The sequence below is a fragment of the Mustela nigripes genome, chromosome 7 (assembly GCF_022355385.1).
Source record: "Mustela nigripes isolate SB6536 chromosome 7, MUSNIG.SB6536, whole genome shotgun sequence".
Taxonomy (NCBI): domain Eukaryota; kingdom Metazoa; phylum Chordata; class Mammalia; order Carnivora; family Mustelidae; genus Mustela; species Mustela nigripes.
In genome coordinates, this window is record NC_081563.1 from 7,154,943 (window position 1) to 7,174,240 (window position 19,298).

At 44.7% G+C, this 19,298-nt stretch overlaps 1 protein-coding gene across 1 annotated transcript in view; it reads right to left on the bottom strand.

Moving 5' to 3' along the window:
• Positions 1 to 19,298, bottom strand: part of NOL10 (nucleolar protein 10) — an 84,607-nt gene that overhangs the window by 52,872 nt on the left and 12,437 nt on the right. The window contains exons 8-12 of the mRNA XM_059405151.1: positions 18,840 to 18,900; positions 15,005 to 15,090; positions 10,544 to 10,622; positions 8,708 to 8,857; positions 5,970 to 6,036 (exon numbers count right to left, since the gene is read on the bottom strand). Coding sequence (XP_059261134.1) covers positions 5,970 to 6,036; positions 8,708 to 8,857; positions 10,544 to 10,622; positions 15,005 to 15,090; positions 18,840 to 18,900 — 443 coding nt within the window. The remainder of the gene's footprint in view (positions 1 to 5,969; positions 6,037 to 8,707; positions 8,858 to 10,543; positions 10,623 to 15,004; positions 15,091 to 18,839; positions 18,901 to 19,298) is intronic.

The window sequence follows — 19,298 nt, forward strand, 5'->3', positions numbered from 1 at the left end:
GGGGGAGTTTGACACTTCAGACACACAGACAAAATGCAGTTCAGGTGCACTATTTATAATAACGATGAAGTTATGAAAAAAGGCTTCCTTCCGTTAATCAGGAATCAAAGAACCAAGGCAAAGCATCTCCCACAAAATGTCACAGCAAAGTAGCTCCTGAGGTTTGCATTAAGCTTCGCACCTAAACTGCAAACAAAATGACTCAAGGGGAACGCTACAGCTGTAGCCACACCAGGAAAGACCTACACAGCACCTAACAGCCCTTACTCTTCCCAGTCATTTCACTCGCAAGGGAGTTTGAATAGACTCAACTAACAGATCCGCATTTTAAGAGAGCAGAAATGAAGTGTGGGAGAAGTTCCCAGCCCCTGGTGAAGGCATCCCCCTAAACCGCAGGAGCAGCAGCACCCACTGACCCCGATTCTGCTCTGGTTCTGTTCTCCGCTCTCTGCCACACCTGTAACCTGCTCGTGCCCACAAGCCCCGACCCAGTGCCCGTCCTCCTGGCCCCACTCCAGAATGATTTGCTTTCCATACAACTGAAACCAGCAACCGTCTGGAAATTCTTTCCAACTCAGCTAAGTGCCTTCGTAGAGATTACGCTGGTGGACACTCAACGACCCTCTGAAATAAGAAATAACAGGGGCACCTGGGTGGCTAAGTGGGTTAAAGCCTCTGCCTTCGGCTCAGGTCATGATCCCAGGGTCCTGGGATCGAGTCCCACATCGGGCTCTCTGCTCAGCAGGGAGCCTGCTTCCTCCTCTCTCTCTGCCTGCCTCTCTACTTGTGATCTCTCTCTGTGTGCGTTAAATAAAAATCTTTATAATTAAAAAACAATAAAAAACTTCGAAGTGTCGGGGCACCTGGGTAGTTCAGTGGGTTCAAGCCTCTGCCTTCGAGTTAGGTCACGATCCCAGGATCCGCGGATCGAGCCCCGCATCAGGCTCTCTGCTCAGCGGATCTGCGGATCGAGCCCCGCATCCGGCTCTCTGCTCAGCAGGGAGGCTGCTTCCCCCTCTGACTACTTGTGATCTCTGTCAAATAAATAAATAAAATCTTTATTTAAAAGAAAAATTTGAAGTGTAAATATAAACACCACACAGCAACAGGAAAAACGTTAATGTCATGTCAACCAGAAAGCAAAAGACAACTCCACACGCTGCGTGAGGACCGTGACTAAAACCACATGAACATGAGACAAATGTAAGAATTTCTCTCATGGAAGCAGTAGCGGTACTTGGGAGATGGTGGTATTATGAATGGTTTTCCCTCCCCAGTTTTCTCTGTAGTCACAGTTACAGTTTCAACAATGATGGCATCAATTTGGAAAGAGAGGGAGATGCTCACTAGCGCCTACAGTCAAAAGAACCCGCCTCAAGTCTGACACGAGCCGCGCAAACGCTACCCGGCGTGCTGTGCGGCCTCACTGGGAGCCACAGAGACTCCAGGGATCCAGAGAAGCGGCCGGAACAGCAGCCCCTCCCAGGAAGCGCGCACACATCGACTCTCCCCTGCATGTGCTTCAGGGCTGAAGGATCCACCGGGGCTCGGAGTTCAAAATTCAAAACCGTGCTCTCTGCCAGTGCTGCTCCGTCTGCTCCCAGGGCCAGTGTGCAAGTGGGGCCCCGACCAGGCGGGAAGTGTAGGAACGGAAGGGAAGAATCTAGAAACCCGTGCAGTCTTGTGACGTTGTCTTCTTGTCATTCATTCTTACTACATTTAGGAAAGTATCGGGCTGCCATGGATGGAAAGTTACAAAGGAATGGCAAACTCTAGGTCTTTCAGACACTCATGTGCCCGAGGCTGGCGGCGGTCCCCGCAGGGACAGCGTGGGGCAGACGGTGGGTGCGGGGCTGTGCCTGAGAGGAGAGGCCGGGGCATCTCTCCCCGAGGGCTCAACTCCCGATGTAGGCGCGGAGCGTGCGCTTTTCCCAAAGGCACTGAGGGTACGTACAGATGTCCCGACCCACTCCTGTCGATGCTGGGAGTGGGCACGACGCAGAAGGGGAGGCCACCACCCCTCCCAATGAAGGCAGGGTCTGGGAGCCCAGAAGAGACCAAGGAGACCCCCACTGGCTACCCGACATGAACCCTCGGCCTCAGTTCAGGCTTTCTGGGTGCAAAGCGCATCTTCTCTTCTCTATCCCCACAACTGGACCCCAGCGATCCTGACTCCCGGTTGTGGCCAGACTCAGGCACCGGTGCCCACGGAGCCGCCACACTGTCACAGAGCTGACGCGTGGTCACAAGGCCTCAAAGTGCCACGCAGCCTGCCCGGCGCCGCCAGCCTGCACATAGCCGCCTGGCGCCGTGGCGATGCCGGAATCGGGCTGAATGAGCAACGCCAGCAAGACGGAGAAAGGAGCCAGGAAGGCGGGACCATTTCTCAATATTCTGAGCCACCTCCGGTTAGAGAAGAACAGGACAATGCTGCAATCGTGATGCGGCTTTAATTACTTCCAAATGAGTAAGTGAGAAGATAAAGAAAGAAGAACGTTTTAGCTTTTCTAAAATATGATTAAGCTCGTGATGATTAAGCACAAAGCAGCGAGAGCGGGCTGAAGGGAGACGACAGAGCATGGCGGAGCGAAGGGCGCGGACCAAGCCTGCTCACATCCGAAGCCCCTGGCGCTACTCTGCTTGCCAGCTCAGGAAATCAATTATTTGGCTATTTTTTATGTTTGATTCACTTTTCATAAGTTATTTGACAGTCAACTTGTTCTTCTGTCTAAAACATCACTCTCAACCTTTTTATCTCTCAGAAAAGCGTGCTTTACAAAGGAAGAGACCCAGTGGTCTCCTTAACCCAGGGATCACACTGCCCCTCGCCTGCCCTGGAGGGCTTTGGGAGGGGGTCGGACACGGAGAAGTGAGCATCTCCCTTATCCAGGATATTTAATCGGAAGTCTATCAGAGTCAGATTGAACCTGTACTTGAGAAAAACTACACAGGCTGGAGGCTCACGGTAAACAACATTATGAAAACCAGCCACACAAATCAAGGGTGAGGGACATTCTCTGAGGCAACTGAGCGGATTCTGGAAAAGTCAATGTCACGGAGAAGGAAAAAAAAAAAAAAAAAAAAGACGGGCAGCAGGAGGACACGGCTATTACAATGGAAAGAAACCAAACATGGCCACACCTTGCAGTAACACACAGCCCTGATCACAGCCTGGTTCCAAAGAACAGGCTACAAAAGGCATGTGGGGGACAACGGGGAATGCGAGAATGGCCCGGATGTACACGAGGGAACTAGAGTCAAATGGGTTGGCGGTACGCAGACTCCCAGAGGAGCATCCCTACTCCCACGAGAGAGCTGGATGCTGCACGCCCACAGCCGACTTCAATACCTCGCACCGCAGCAGCATCCTGTACCGGGAACGATCCCAAGTCTGGGCCAGCACCGTGCAACAGAAATATCATGCAAGCCACACATGGGATCTCTCACATTTTCTAGTAGACACACATAAAAAAAAAATTTTTTTTAACGAATACAATGAATTTTAATATATCTTATTAACCCAGTGTGTCCAGAATATTTTCACATAAAAAATTAAAGATTTCACCTTTTTTTTTGTTAAGAAAGAGAGCATGCCCACATGTGTATGTGGGCATGCACACAAGCAGGGGGAGGGCCAGGAGGGACAGAGGGAGGGGCAGAGAGAAAATCACAAGCAGGCTCCACGCCCAGCACAGAGCACAGTGCAGAGCTTGGACCTCACCACCCTGAGATCATGACCTGAGCCGAAATCAAGAGGTGGAGGCTTCAGCGATGGAGTCCCCAGGCACCCTGTCTCACATTAGCTATCTCCTGCACAGTGTCTCTGGAATCCGGTGAGCACCACACAGAGCACATCTCAGCTCGGCGGAGGCGCACTGCCAGCTTTCAAGGGCCACATGGCTTCCTGCTCTGGGCACCAGCTGCCCCTGCAAACTCTCCCCCTCAACCCACCGAAACCTGCTCGCCACCCTTGTTCTGACTTCAATTCCACCCGGTTTTACTCGTCTTCCCATGCAGCTCAGACACCATTCCGGACCGTCTGAGACTCTCCGAGGAGGACCCCACCACCCTCATCTGCTGTCTATTTCTGAACCCGTCAGAATTCGACCTCAGCCCCACTACGGTCATCACAGAGACACAGCTGATCACAAAACTGCTGCTTCCCTGCTTTCTTGGGAGAGCAGCGTGGAACCAGAAGGGGCAAGGGCTCCAGAACCGGGACAGGCTGGCTCTAGCCGAGGCCCGGCCATGCACCAGCTGGTGACCAACTCCAGCCTGGTCACCCAGCCGTTCTCCACTCCTACGATGGAAGACCAGCGGACAGACAAGCAGAAAGGAAAAACCATGCACGCCACTAACTGCACAGGGTTCTGAAAAGACAAGCGATCCGTGGGTATCACCGTGCCCCAAAGCAGGGAGCAGAGCTGGTTCCTTCCTTCCCGCCTCAGCCTCCGCAGGCCTCACCCGTGCTGAGCGGGCCTGGCCGCCCTCCCGTACCAGAGCCTCTGCTCCATTTCAAACGTGGTCACTTCTCTTGCCCGCGTTCTGTCCCTTCCCGTTAAGTCTCTCAGCCGGCTCCTCCTTCTGCTCACTGGCCTCTAAACAGACTTCGGGGCTGCCCTCTACTCTCCCCCAGCAATCTCACACGGCTCCCATGGCTGCCAATGCTGGGACCACAGCTCCTCCCCAGCACCAGGCTTGGCTGCCAGGGCAAGGCGGGGGTCGCGGCACAGCCTCCCAAGCGCCGGGCAAGCGCGTCACAAACTCACACTTCCGGGCCTTCCCCCAGACACCCCCCCGTCAGTACCCCGGGGACCGGGCCAAGGCATCTGTGCAAAGGCTCCTTGGGTGATGTTGATGAGCCGCCAGGGGTGAGACCCTCGGCCGGACACCATCACTGACCTATCGCCTCCTGATGTTTGAACGTTTAAACAAAAACACAATCTCTCTCAACTTGCTCAGTCACTTCCGTTCCCTCTCAGCCCAGAGTATCCCTTCCGACTTATTTCAGTTCAACACCAATCTACCCTTTACACGCCAGACAGAACCGCCCTCTGAAAGCATGGTCTAAGCAGGTCCTGACTACGACGGAGCCCAAACCACTCAGCACGTGATTCCCGGACCCGCGCCCCCTTCGTTCCTGCGGAAACCGTCAGGGCACAAGCACATAAGGCTCCACCCCTTTCCCAAACAACCCGCTACGGTACCCTACGGTTCAGACTGTGCCCAGGCCCCCTTGCCCTTCCTGCGCAGCTCCCTCACGTGGATCACGTGATCGCCACAGCCCGCCTACCGGATCTCACTCATCACTCCAAACACACCCTGCAGTCCCCCCAGGGGCACTGGCTGAAACCCCTCGCTCTAACGTGCTGTCCAAGGGCTGTTTGCACTAGACAGAATTTTTCCTGCTTTGCCTTGTATCCCTCCATCAAAATTATCTGTGTACATCTGTCCTCAGAATACAACACTGCTTGAGAGTGGGGACTATTCTGGACTTTCGCACCCCAAAAGTCTTCACAGATCTGTCCTGGAGGTATCGTTAAGTCTTGAAATCCATGATGCAAGCCGGACAGCATACAACACAGATGACACCAAAACCCACGGCTTCCTGAGCCTTGTGGGTTATCCAGCAACCCCAGCCTTCTCCAAAACCTTGACCTCAATTTCCACACTACTGCTACTCATATAAAAGAGTGAAGAGCGCATTAAAATAGCATCTCACCTACCGCCTGCCTAGGTAGTGCTGGTGTCTACTAATAGGTAGACTGGCTAAGGACTGAGTCACCGAGAGGGCCCTTTTCTGAATCATCCACACCACTTCCTGCTCTTGATTCTTCCAGTAAATATAACATCCAAGAATTGTCCTGACCAAGCCAAACTGCGTCTGAAGAAATGGAATGAGTTTAAAACCCCATAAAGCACAGCCCAGATTTATCCCCCTGCATAGTCTACTGCTACCTACCGCATACCTGAGTTGGGATAGAGGCAGACATCATTAATGTCATGTTCTGGCTCCAAGGAAGTAAATATTTTTCCCTAAAAGAATAAGCAAAAAGGAATTTTGAAAACAGTTACAGGAAGACAACTTTTAGCAATGTTCAGTAAAGACAATAAACCAGAGATCTGACATAACCACGCATTGCTAAGTAAAGAAATATATCACCTAGATGAAGCACAGCATTTAAGTTTCAAAAATGGTAGAGAATTCATTTTATCAATCTACCAAATGCTTTCACCTCAGAGATGGAGTGGAGGCCTATGGGAAAAAGGTGACTTATCCAAGGAAATACATAAAGTTTCATCAATAATATTCACACAGTAGCACAGGGTCAGGTTTAAGAAACAGCTGTACATCAACTTAGCAAAACTCTCCTAATCTGGAAGGCACATCCCAGTTAAACCTGTACTCCAAGAAACTGAAGGATGGGACACGGTCAGCAGGGTCCGATGAAGAAGTCTACATCAGACAGATGTCTACAGCTCTGAGGAGGATCGAGTAAGAGTGCAGGTAGAAAAGAACTTATAAAACAAAATCCTGTAAACATGTAACCTGTTAGTTACCAGGAATGGCTAACACACTTTCATATTCAGTGTGGAGGTAGGGGGAGAAAGGTGCTGCATTTTTAAAAGTTAAGACAGTAAAAGAAACAAGAGGCAGAAGGTAAGAAGACGGGAGGGGAAAAAGGTGATGAGAAAGGTAAATAGGGAGAGCAGGTCAAGCAAAACCAAGCAATCTGGGTGTTGGTTGAGGGCGCATTTAGTCATAACAACAGTGCCAAAATAAAACGCATTGCAGCAAGTACAGCAAGATAATTCAAGAACTGATGTTGAAAATGTCCGCCAGCTCTTGCATTTATTAACTCATGTCAGAGGCTCCCGAGGTGAAGGAGTGGGGCAGGAAGCCCGCGGAAGGTGCTTCCTGCTCGCTCAGTGAAAAGCTGCAGCTAAATTTCTAATTCAAGACCCAACAACAAAAGGCCCATACTTTGCAAGTTAACCAAAAGAAAATTAAAAACAGAAGTTATGGTCCAAGCAGCCAGGGACTCTGGGACACAGCTGGAGTGTGACGGGGCTGCGGCAGACCTGGGTCCAGAGTACATGCAGCCCAGAAAGACTGACACTTGCCCTCTGGCTACTACTGCTGAGGCCACTCGACCTTCCACCCCCTCTACCTCCAAAATAATTAAAAAAAAAAAAAAAAGGAAGTAACACTTTTTAACTAAGACACTGACGTTTGTAATTAATTAAATATAAAGAACTCGTCTAAGCAATTACTATACTGGAGCGCCTAGGTGGCTCAGTCAGTTGAGCGTCTGACTCTTGGTTTCGGCTCAGATCACCATCTCAGGGTCGTGAGATTGAGCTCTCCGTCGGGCTCTGCGCTCGGCACAGGTTCCGCTGCAGCTGTCCCTCGGGACCTCACACCACCTGCATTTTCTCTCTACATAAATAAAAATCTTTAAAAGAAAAAGAAGCACTTGCTACACTGAATCTTCTCCCATTTTGTTGACAGACTGATCTTTACTCTCTCAAAATACCTTAGAGTTTCAAAACAAAAAATGAGGGGCGCCTGGGTGGCTCAGTGGGTTAAGCCTCTGCCTTCGGCTCAGGTCATGATCTCAGGGTCCTGGGATCGAGCCTCGCATCGGGCTCTCTGCTCAGCAGAGAGTCTGCTTCCCTCTCTCTCTCTCTGCCTGCGTCTCTGCCTATTTGTGATCTCTGTGTCAAATTAAAAAAAAAACCAAAAAAAAAAAAAACAAAAATGAAAAACATAGGGTAGATGAAAACCAGAAATGTAGGCTTTTGTTACTTTTACTTTTTAAATGACACTTGGCATTGAGAAGAACATCTAATATTCTTTTTTTTGAGAGAGAGAAAGAGAGAAAGCACATGAGTGGGGTGGGGAGAGCAGGAGAGAGAGAGAGAGAAGCAGATGCCGTGATGCGCATGGAGCCTGATGCAGGGCTCAATCTCACGACCCTGAGATCCTGATCTGAGCCCAAGTCAAGCTGGACATTTAACCGACTGAGCCACCCAGGCACCCCCACATCAAATATTGTTAAGAAAATAATGTTTTTTAAGAAAAACACTAAGAGGGCTGCCTGGGTGGCTCAGCTGGTCAAGCAACTGCCTTCAGCTCACCGAGTTCCGCATCAGGTTTCTTGCTCAGCAGGGAGCCTGGCTTGTGCATGCTCTCTCTCTCTAACAAATAAATAAAAATCTTAAAAAATAATTAAAAAAAGAAAAAAGAAAAGCACTAATAAATTATTGAAAGGGGTCATACACAGAAGCCAATTATCTGAGATGGGCTTTAAAAGAATGAAATTGAGATACATAATAACGTTGACATGGAAAGATAATTAGTAGCTCATAAAAACTTTCCCAAGACTGTGAGAGAGCCTCAGGATCTAGGAGGTTCTCATGGAGCAGTGTTTTTAAAACACGATTTACTCTCTACCTACCTGAACATGTAAAAAGGCATGCCGGTTCTAGCAAACAGGCCACCTTCTCCACAGGAAGAAAGAAGTCTAGACTACTTGCCTACATACGAGTATTCTCTCTGCCGAAGTAACTGACTTCCAACTAAGCTCTCAGCTGGGTATTTAGCCACTTTCCCAAAAGCCCACATGATGCAAAAAAGGCAACAGAAAGAAAAGGAACATTAGGAAAACACACCAGTTGGTAATTTAAACAAGAAAGTACGTACTGAGTTCTTATTCCACATTTTGATGATGCGCGAGTCTGCAGACAAAATCAAATCTAGCGAATCCTGGAAATGAACTGACTTAATGGGCAGCCCATACTGGTGATCCTTAACCAGCAATGGCTTATCCGATCGAAGGTCATATAATAAAACCTAATGAAAGAAAACAAATTATTTCTGTTTAAGCAAATTAAATATTTTATCTTAAAAAGCAACTTTGAAAACTTAGAGTGATGGCTACCATTTGTTTTACTGCCACTTTACAAGCATAATGAACACCTCACTCAGGGCACAGAGATTCTAAAGTCTGACAGAAAACACTCCAGAAGAATCTCTTAAATTACCCTTAGAGTACACAGTTTTATGAGCTAACCAAAGAATAATTTTTTAGGCTCACTAAGACTGAGAACGACTGAGTTACGCTAAAAAGGGAACAAAACAAAAACTGTGTGAGAGTTGGTGTCATTTGTAAACTAGAACATATTGACTGAGGATCTACTGAGTACCAGGCAGTGTCACAGTGACCAGCAGAACAAGCAGAGAAGGTAATGAAGATAATCGGGCAGATCTGAGCAGACAGTGGGGCAAGGCTATGACCGCTGGGTGGGGGCGGGCGACAGCTGGTGGGGGGGGTGGTTTCTCCTGAGCCCTGTCACTAGGGGCAAGTGGCTGGAGAAACCAGATCTCGGTCCCTGGGGACAGAGCATCTGCACACCATGATGACAGAAGCGGTAACTCCACCAGAAGAGGCTCTCAGACTGTTCTAAAAGAGAACAAACTTACAAGTGGGGGGACTCTGCCCTGAAGGAAAGAAGGGAAGAAAGAAAAGATGAAAGTCACCCTCTGTAGCTACTCCATCCATCCTTGTCAGACCAGCATTGCTAAGGTACGTTACTGCAGGGCATGTGGTCAATGATCCTCAGTTTAAAAAAAAAAAAAAAAAAAAAAGGTTCTTAGGACAAATAAATTTTGGAAATAATTTTAAATACATTTCTTGTCTAGAGGAATTCTCAGAGCCCTCATATATATTTAAATGTACCATGATCCCACAAGAGTTGAAATCTGGAGAACTCCAGGGGTGCCTGGGTGGCTCAGTGGGTTAAGCCTCTGCCTTCAGCTTGGGTCATGATCTCAGGGTCCTGGGATCAAGCCCCGAATTGGACTCTCTGCTCAGTAGGGAGAAGCCTGATTCCCCCTCTCTCTGCCTGCCTCTCTGCCTGCTTGTGATCTCTATCAAATAAATAAAATATTTAAATTTTTAAAAAAAGGAGAGAGAGAGAGAGAGAGAGAGAGATCTGGCAGAATTCCAAACTTAGCTGACCATTGAATTCTGTTCTACACATTCTGGAAAATGTTGTACTAAACCACAGTTAAGAGAATGCCTGAGGGGACACCTGGGTGGCTCAGTGGGTTAAGCCTCTGCCTTCAGCTCAGGTCATGATCTCAGGGTTCTGGGATCAAGCCCCACATTGGGCTCTCTGCTCAGCAGGGAGCCTGCTTCCCCCTTCTCTCTGCCTGCTGCTCTGCCTACTTATGATCTCTCTCTCTCTCTCCCTGTCAAATAAATAAATAAAATATTAAAAAAAAAAAAAAGAGAGAGAGAGAATGCCTGAGCTGTAATAACCCCAGCTCAAGAACCTCTCAGACCAACCCGGAAGGCCAGAATTTCTCCAGGTACTAAAAGATTATAGCCTCTGGAGTACCCCTCCACTCTAGCCAAAACAATAATGCCTCATTTTCTGTTCCCACAGTGAACAGACACATGGACATTTCCCACAATATATACATACCTCTGAGATACTAACTTAAGTGTGACGTTCCCAACTTAAACACACTCACCTGCCCTGTAGAAGTTCCAACTGCCATGGTCAAGGCACCATTAAATTTCAAAGCAGAGATTGTTGGTAAACTGTTTATCCTGAAAGGCAAAATATTTATGTCCCATGTACATACGGCCAAACCTTCTAAGTAACAAATTCATTACAAATCTTTAACTGTAGTACGGAAAATCGTATATCTAGCCTTATGTTTAAAAGGTTATTGTGGGGCACCTGGGTGGCTGATTTGGTTAAGCATCTGCCTTCAGCTCATGACATGATCCCAAGGTCCTGGGACTGAGCCCTATATCGGGCTCCCTGCTCAGTGGGTTTTAGGGGTGCCTGGGTGGCTCAGTGGGTTAAAGTCCCTGCTCATTGGGGAGCCTGTTTCTCCCTCTGCCTGCCGTTCCCCGTTTGTGTGTGTGCGCTCTCTCTCTAATAAACAAAATCTTTAAAAAAAATTAAAGGTAATCGTATCCAAACTTTCTTAACCATATAAAAAGTAAGCTTTACATGTAAATGTAATCTGCTTTTCAAAATCTGTAGATTATCTTCTTTAAAACTGTAAGAAATACTCTCAAAGATCTACAAAAAAAAAGCTTATAAAACTATAAAACCAATTGAAAAGGATCAGTATGACACAATCTTTCATTTTGATTAAGCTGGGATAAGGCATTTACAAAAATATCCCCTCTTTTGCTTAAGAGGAAATGAGTTGATATTCAGGCAGGTTATACTCATGTCCATTTTTAAAACTGCCTTTGTCAAGCTAAAATCAAAAAGACTAATCCTCAGATGGGGACTGGAACCTGAGAAAGTACAGAGACGGTATGATGAACGGTTACAGCCACAAATCTAGAACACACTTCTCAATTAGAAACTGAGAAAAGGATCAGCACCACGAGCACTGGTCGGCGGTGGGAAGGCTGCCAGACGAGTCAGAAGAGGACAGCAGCCCTGACTATGGTCCCTACTATCTCCGTGTCCTCGGGACCAGGCCCCCCAGCCCAGGCCGTGAACTGTCGGCACCCTCAAGGCTCTCAGGCCTCCTCAAGCCTCAAGCCATAACCGTGCTGATGCCCCAGTCTGGAACCTGGAGGCCTCCCACGCCCATCCTTTTAGTCATTTACGCTTCAAAACAAACTCTGGGAGCATGTGTCAGTGCAGCGGGATGTTAGTTTTCTTTACTCACTCAAACTTTTTTGATTCTTAACAAAACTGTCATTTTTTTCAGGTAAGTCCTAAGTTTATCCCTCAGGATTTCAGTTTTTGTTGTTATAAGAGAGAGAACTGTTTCCATTGTATCTTTCTAAATGGGTTTTGCTGATAAACCTCAAAACCATTGATTTTATCCATTTATTTCATCACCAACTTATTTAACTCCCTTATTAGTTCTTATGATCTTCCAGTGGATTCTGAGTTTTTCAGGCAGACAATTGTTAGCGTCTACAAATAAAGACAGCTTGTCCCTCAACCGATAATCACACATGCTTCTTTCTCTTTATTATATTGGCTCCACCTTCCAAGACACCGCCTCTGTCAGATAAAGGTGACAGCTTACAGTGCCTGCACAGAAAATAATGAAGCTAAGCAGACAAAAATTAGCAAATAAATCACCCGACATGGAAACAGCAAATAAAACTAGCTGTACCATTTGGGTACACATCCAGATTTTTTCCCCACAACTCCAAAGTATGTTCACTACTTTTCTTAGGAAAATGTGGTAAAGATCTATAGGCAACCACATGATTTGCTTTTCCACTTAATGGTATATTTGGAACATCTTCCCCTAGTAATAAATGTACTTGTGCAACATAATTCTTCAAAGCTTATGTATGCCATTGGTCGGTATTGTCCCCGTCTGTAAAATAAGTAGTTAGAGTACGCGCCTCCAAGGCTGCCCTGAGTATGAAGTCAGCAAAGGTAAAGAACTAAAGGCACCAGCTGGCAAACAGAAAGCACTATTTGTTAGCTACGATTTTTACCAAGCTGTATTTAATCAACATGCTTGGGCTATTTCTGACTTTTCAGTATTATCGGAACAGGACGGACACCTTAGGCGACAGAGGGCAGGAGAACATGTGGTCTGTACAGGCAAGAAGTCCCTCACACCAACGTCACCTTTTCTGCTAAGCACTTTAGCAGTGGGTACAGAAGCGATTTCACCCAAAAATCTAGGTTTTCAATATGTCCCCTCAGGAAATACTCATGGAACTAACTACAAGTGGATGCACAACATGAAAATCTGTAAAGAGCCTTCCCAAACCAAGAGTGGTCTAGCTACTTGAATTACACCAGCCCGTGTGTGTGCTGAGGCCATTTTTACTTTCTTACATGTATTTTTGAAACTGCTTGGTAGTATCTTTTCATACTAAGTATAAGTCAGTTTCGCAAAATGAAATTATTTTTTAAAACAAACAAAATAGCACAGGGCACCTGGGTGTCTGTGAACCAATATTCATTGTAAAGAAAAAAAAAAAAAAGAATAAATACTGCCATATTTCTAAAGACCACAGTAAAGATTATCTTTTCACGTCCCTTCCTTAAATTTCCTATAGTGTTGCATCTATTATAGACATTAAATTTACTGTAAAAATAACCATAAGACATAATACAAAGAACTCCTGCTGGCCTGCCTTCTCAAATGACTTTTCTAAGAAGAAACTGCTAAGGACAGATTATAGTGGAACCCAAGTCTCTCTACTTTAATTCAAAAACCAGTTAACATTTACAAGTAAGAGAAAATTAACTTTTCTGCTTCCTAGGGAGTGGGAAGATAGTTTCCACTAACAACTGATTTCCTAGTTTCTAAAAATAAGCAGACTTCTCTGATTTGGTTCCCTGCATACCAAGGTAATAAAATTTTGAGAAGAATTTTCTAATGGTTTCTTCTATTGACAAAGATAGAGCTTCACAATAATTCAGTAATCTGCACATTAGTGCTTTGAGATTTTCTGTATGTATATTATATTTCACAATAAAAATGTCTAATTCTAAGAACAAAATGAATGTAGAATGAGTAAATTTTCCACATACTCCACACGATGAGTAGTAAAGTTCGTTGGTATTATTTTAGTAAAGCTCAATAATAGGGAAAAAAATCTCCTACACTCCCTGCATTTTTTTAAATTTAATTTTACTTACATTCAATTAACATATTATTAGTTTCAGAGGTAGAGGTCAGTGACTCATCAGTTGCATGCAACACTCAGTGCTCATTATATCTTGTGCCCTCCTTAATGCTCGTCCCCCAGCTACCCCATCTCCCACCCCCTTCATGCCTGTTAAACATCATAATTAAAGGATGAAAAAAATTAACTTATTCTTCACTTACCATATAGGGAAAAATGTATACATGAGGAAAAAAGTCCTACCAATTCACCCATTCTTAACTTTTCTCTATGTCAAGGATGCTTTACATAAGCTGATTTTTCCAAAGAAAGAACTACATAAATTCTTTTATCCCCCAGAAAAAATGCAAATCACATAAAATCAGCAATTACTTAGAGGGTTCACACTCTCTCTGTAGTCCACCCATCACACAGCCCCCTCCCACATGATACACCTACAAGTACATGTTTGGCCAACTGAAATGACTAAATGCCAGTGAAGTCACATTACTACACAGATCAAGAGCCCGGGGAAAAGATGTTTCTGAACTGATTACAGCAAACAATCCCATGTCAAGAATCTGACCAAGAGGGACGCCTGGGTGGCTCAGCTGGTTAAGCTGCTGCTTTTGGCTCAGGTCATGATCCTAGGACCCTGGGATCCAGTCCTGCATCGGGCTCCTTGCTCAGCAGGGAGCCTGCTTCTCCCTCTCCCTCTCTCTGCCTCTCTGCCTACTTGTGCGTGCACTCTCTGACAAATAAGTAATTAAAATCTTTAAAAAAATAAAAAAAAAGAGTCTGACCAAGAGAGTGTAGGTAAGGCTGCTGCATATGTACTAATATGAGCACAAAAATGTCTGAAAACCTATGTACCAACCAGTGCAACAGTAACCACTCTGGTGAGTGAAGGACAGGAGGTCTATATTTCTTCCCTAACTCAGGCATGAGAGGTCTTCATCCCCCAAGTGTATTCTTCTTGGATTGTTTTAAATCCAAGAAGTGGCAAACAGGAACAAGAAGATAACAGAAGCACTTGCCTCCCTCCACTGTAAAATTCAAAGTACATCTCTTTGCTTGTTAACTGGAGTGGTTCTAGCACGAGACACTACAGAACTGAAACTACCAATTCCTGCAGGATACCTGTTTTAATAAAATTCCACAGCAACCTTAGAGCACCTTAGAGACGAATTCTGCCTGGCTTTCCCACTTGGTGGCCTTTCCCCAAAAAGGATTTTTACATAAATCACAAAACCACAACCTCAGATACAAGTCTAAGGGGTTTCATCCTTTAGCAACTGATTTTTAACCCACTATTGATACGTGTTTCAGTCACAGCAGATGGGTACATAAAGGGCACATTAATTCCCACTTACTCGGAATCTGCCGTGACGCTACTTAATGCACAGTCCAGCAGGCCGACCCTCCCGCGAGTGCGCGGGTCCCAGCACTCCACACGACCCTAAACACAGAACGTGGTGGTTTTATATAATAGCTGCTGCTAGAAAATTTTCAGACAAATACCTTAGTAACACGGATTATCTCACGGGGGGTAAGAATTTAAGTTTTTACTTTATACCTTTTTTTAATTCTGTCAAATGTTTTACTATAAGATGAATTTGTTTTTAAAAGGAAAAAAACACAGGTTAGGAAAAGAAGCCCAAAATGCAATGCCTGATCCTTGATTGGACTTTGGTTTGGATGGTGGAGCGGAATGGGAGGAGCTATGAAAGACATTTGCGGGGTGCCTCCGTGGCTCAGTCGTTAAGTGTCTGCCTTCGGCTCGTCATGATCCCAGGGTCCTGGGGTCGAGCCCCACATAGGGCTCCCTGCTTCGCGGGAGGTCTGCTTCTCCCTCTCCCACTCCCACTCCCCCTGCTTGTGTTCCCTGTCTCGCTGGGTTTCCCTCTGTCAAATAAATAAATAAATCTAAAAAATAATGTTTTTTTTAAAAGAAAGACATTTTGGTAGAACTGAGAATATTTAAACATTACTATAACAATGTTAAGTATTTAATATATAACATTACTGTATCAGTGTTAAATTTCTTCAGGATGATAAGAGTATTATTATTTTATACAAGAAAGTCCTTGTTTTTAAGAAAATGTTTTTAAGAAAAACACTCAGAAGTATTGAGGGCTAAAATGTCATAATATCTGCAGCTGATTTTCAAATGGTGCAAAAAACATTTTCTACATACACATATACATTTTCATAGAAGAAGAAAGCAAATGTGCAAAATGTATATAAATGATGAGTGAACTGTGTTTTCAACTTTTCAGAAAGTGAAATTTATAACTTTTCAGAATTTAAAAAAAAATGCTGAGGGGCGCCTGGGTGGCTCAGTTGGTCAAGCGGCTGCCTTCAGCTCAGGTCATGATCCCGGGGGCGCAGGATGGAGCCCCGCATCGGGCTCCCTGCTCAGCGGGGAGCCTGCTTCTCCCTCTCCCTCTGCCTGCCCTCTGCCTGCTTGTGCTCACTCTCTCTCTCTCTGTCAAATAAATAAATCAAAATCTTAATAAATTAATTAATTAAATAAAAATAAAAAGCTGGCAGAAAATAAAGCAAAAAAAATAAAAAAGAACCGCATGCAAAAGAGCAAGGGAGAGACCGGCGTAACCCATTTAAGAAGAATACTCTGCGATCATTACAAAGAATGACTTAGACATACACGTACTAGACATATGCCCACAACCTGCTAGGTAAAACGCAGTTTGTATAAAAAAAAAAGTATGATCCCACTGTCTATTTAAAAAAAAAAAATTTGTGCCAACATAGAAAACCCCGACAGGACACAGAACAAATTATTAGCAGCGTTCAGGAAGTGTAAGGAAACAGGACTAGGCCAGGACAAGAAGGGACTACACTTCTCACTTTTACTCTTCTGAATCACTCAACTTATGATAAAAAAAAATACGCAAAGATTTTTTTAAAAAATTGTTTACTGTATTAACCACCTTAAAAGTAAGATCTCAAATATACTTAGAAGGCTTAACCTCATCTATCATTTAGTATTATTACAAATGTGTCTGTCATAAAGATAAATAAAAGAGATCTTAGAAATCCAGGAGGAAGTAATTCCAAATGGTCTGGTCTTCATGTCTCCAAAACGAGTTAAAAGACTTTATGGACATAAAAAAGAAAAGTCACATTTCAAAAACAAAAAAATAGGTATGCAGATAAATTCCAGAGTAAATAAAAATAGTCTTTTTTATAACCACAGTGATTTTTTGTGACTGCAATTTGAATATTTCTATTGCTAAAGCCTGCACTCTTTTGTACTTCAAAAAGCACAAAATGTAAGCCCTTACGGTTTGATTTTGACAATAATAATGAGTACTATTATAAGAACTGTCACAGACAAAATCAAAATCCAACACATATTATAAAAATTATTGTAGAAGTGAATTTTTACAGTCCGGTCTCACTATGTCTATCAAATATCAAGCTCCCAGTACTCCAGGAATTTTAGGAACCCCAGCCTTTATGAAAGAAGGGTCTAGTCTCCCCTCAGGGCTGGCCTTCAATCAGCTAGGGCGAGAACAGCCTGCTCGGGTACAGTACAGCTCTGACAGAGCATGCGCCTGTAAGGGTTAGACTGCTCCAGAAGGATTCTACTTCAAAACTACTTTTCCAGGGGAACTGTTCTATATTATTTTTTTTTAATTTTAAAAAAACATTTTACCTATTCATTTGAGAGAGCACACAAGCAGGGGGAGAGAGAGAGGGAGAGGCAGAAGCAGACTCCCCGCTGAGCCAGCCAGGAGCCTGGTGTGAGGCTTGATCCCAGGACCTGGAGATCATGACCTGAGCCAAAGGCAGACACCCAACCACCTAAGCCATCCAGTCACCCAAGGAAACTGTTTTAAAACTTCCCCTTGGTAATGTCAAGAAAAGTACTTACCAAGAAAATGCTTCATTGGACCAATTTAGGCACAACAGTATTATAATACATTCAACAGCTTTATATATTTTCATTAAACCAATTTTGTGTCTCATTTCAAATCCTAAACCTCCTAACAAAAATAATGTGAGTAGAGACCTAAATTTCATTCCTCTGGGATTGGTTTAATAAACTACAGCACATTCACAAAATGGAATCCTACCCATCAGTTTTAAAAAATTAGTTTAGCATTATAATTAATTAAAAGTACCAATGTATAAAGATGCATATTATATACCATCATGTTTAAAAAAAGCAAATGAAGAAGTGTAATTTTACTTTCATATAACACTTTAAAAAAGGAGATGACTAACACATATGCATATTTGCATATACCCCCCAAAAATTACAGAGTTAAAACTCCTGGCTGTAGAATTTGGTGACTGGAAGGCACAAGAGAACACTTTTTCAGTAATACATTTCTAACTTTTTTTTTACTATGAGTATTTATTGTAATTAAAAAACCACAAATCTAGAATAATTCTCGACAAGTATAAAAAAACAGGGATTCAAAAGCACTGCAGTTTAGGGGCACCTGGGGCTCAGTCATTAGACGTCTGCCTTTGGCTCAGGCCATGATCCCAGGATTCTGGGATTGAGAGCCGCATCAGGCTCCCTGCTCCGCAGGCAGCCTGCTTCTCCCTTTTCCACTGTCTCTGCTTATGCTCCCTCTCTCACTATATCTCTCTCTCTGTCAAATAAATAAATAAAATCTTTGGAGGGAAACAAAAGAGTCCTGCAGTTTAAAAGGGAACCATTCTGTATTTCTCGAATCATGCTATTTAGGACATTAGATCATGATCCCTGTGCCCTTGTCCGTGTGACTCTCACCAGCACCTCTGTAAGCTGGCAGGCTGTCATCACCTCCATGTCACCGATGAGGAAACCAAGCCTCAGGGACAGTAATTCAGTTGTACAGCCGGTATCAGAGAGCTGGGAACGCGTGACACAGGGCCTCCTGTTAGGAACAGTACTGGCTGTCGTGCTGCCACTGCTCCCTGGAGGCTAGCGACGCTCATCTAGCCCCTGATGATCAATGTCAAAGATGATCCGTGTCAAAGCGTGCCAGGCCAGTGGCACCACGAGGCAGTTTGCAGCAACAAAAGGGCTCTGTCCACGTGTGCAGCATTACCAGCGTTCCCACAAAAAGCAAACCAGTGGCTTTTTGCTTCTTTAGCTCTCTGCTCTTAGGAACAAGCGACTCTGTCTTTACCAATATTCTCAAATGTAAAATAAGTAAGTTAAAAATAAAGGCAACGTTTGCTTACCTCTATCGTTCCTGTGGCAAACAAGCCATGTACTGAGTTGATGTCACACACGTTATTCTCTCTGAAATAGTAAAGCAGTAAGGGAGAAAGTATTATTATCTACCTTAGGCAGGAGGGATACTCGGTGAACTTTCTAAATGAACAGTCAACCCAATCCCATGGAGAAAGCAGACAGGCAGGTTCTTCCCTACTCCTCCGCGTATGAAAAGCACCAGAAACGAAAGAATCCCCAGACAGACACTCAGCCTGCCAGCGGATGACACCAGAAAGGCGTTCCTTCTGAAATACTACCCTACCAGCTTGAGAATAAAGGTTTATTCTACTTTCTCCATAAATCTTGGCTCACGGCAGAAAGAACACAAGCTCTAACTAAGCCAGTCCTGAGAGCTTGTCAGCTTGAGATGGGGGTACTCGTCAGAGCTTCGCCTTCTCTTCCTGTCAAATGGACACTTCCAACTC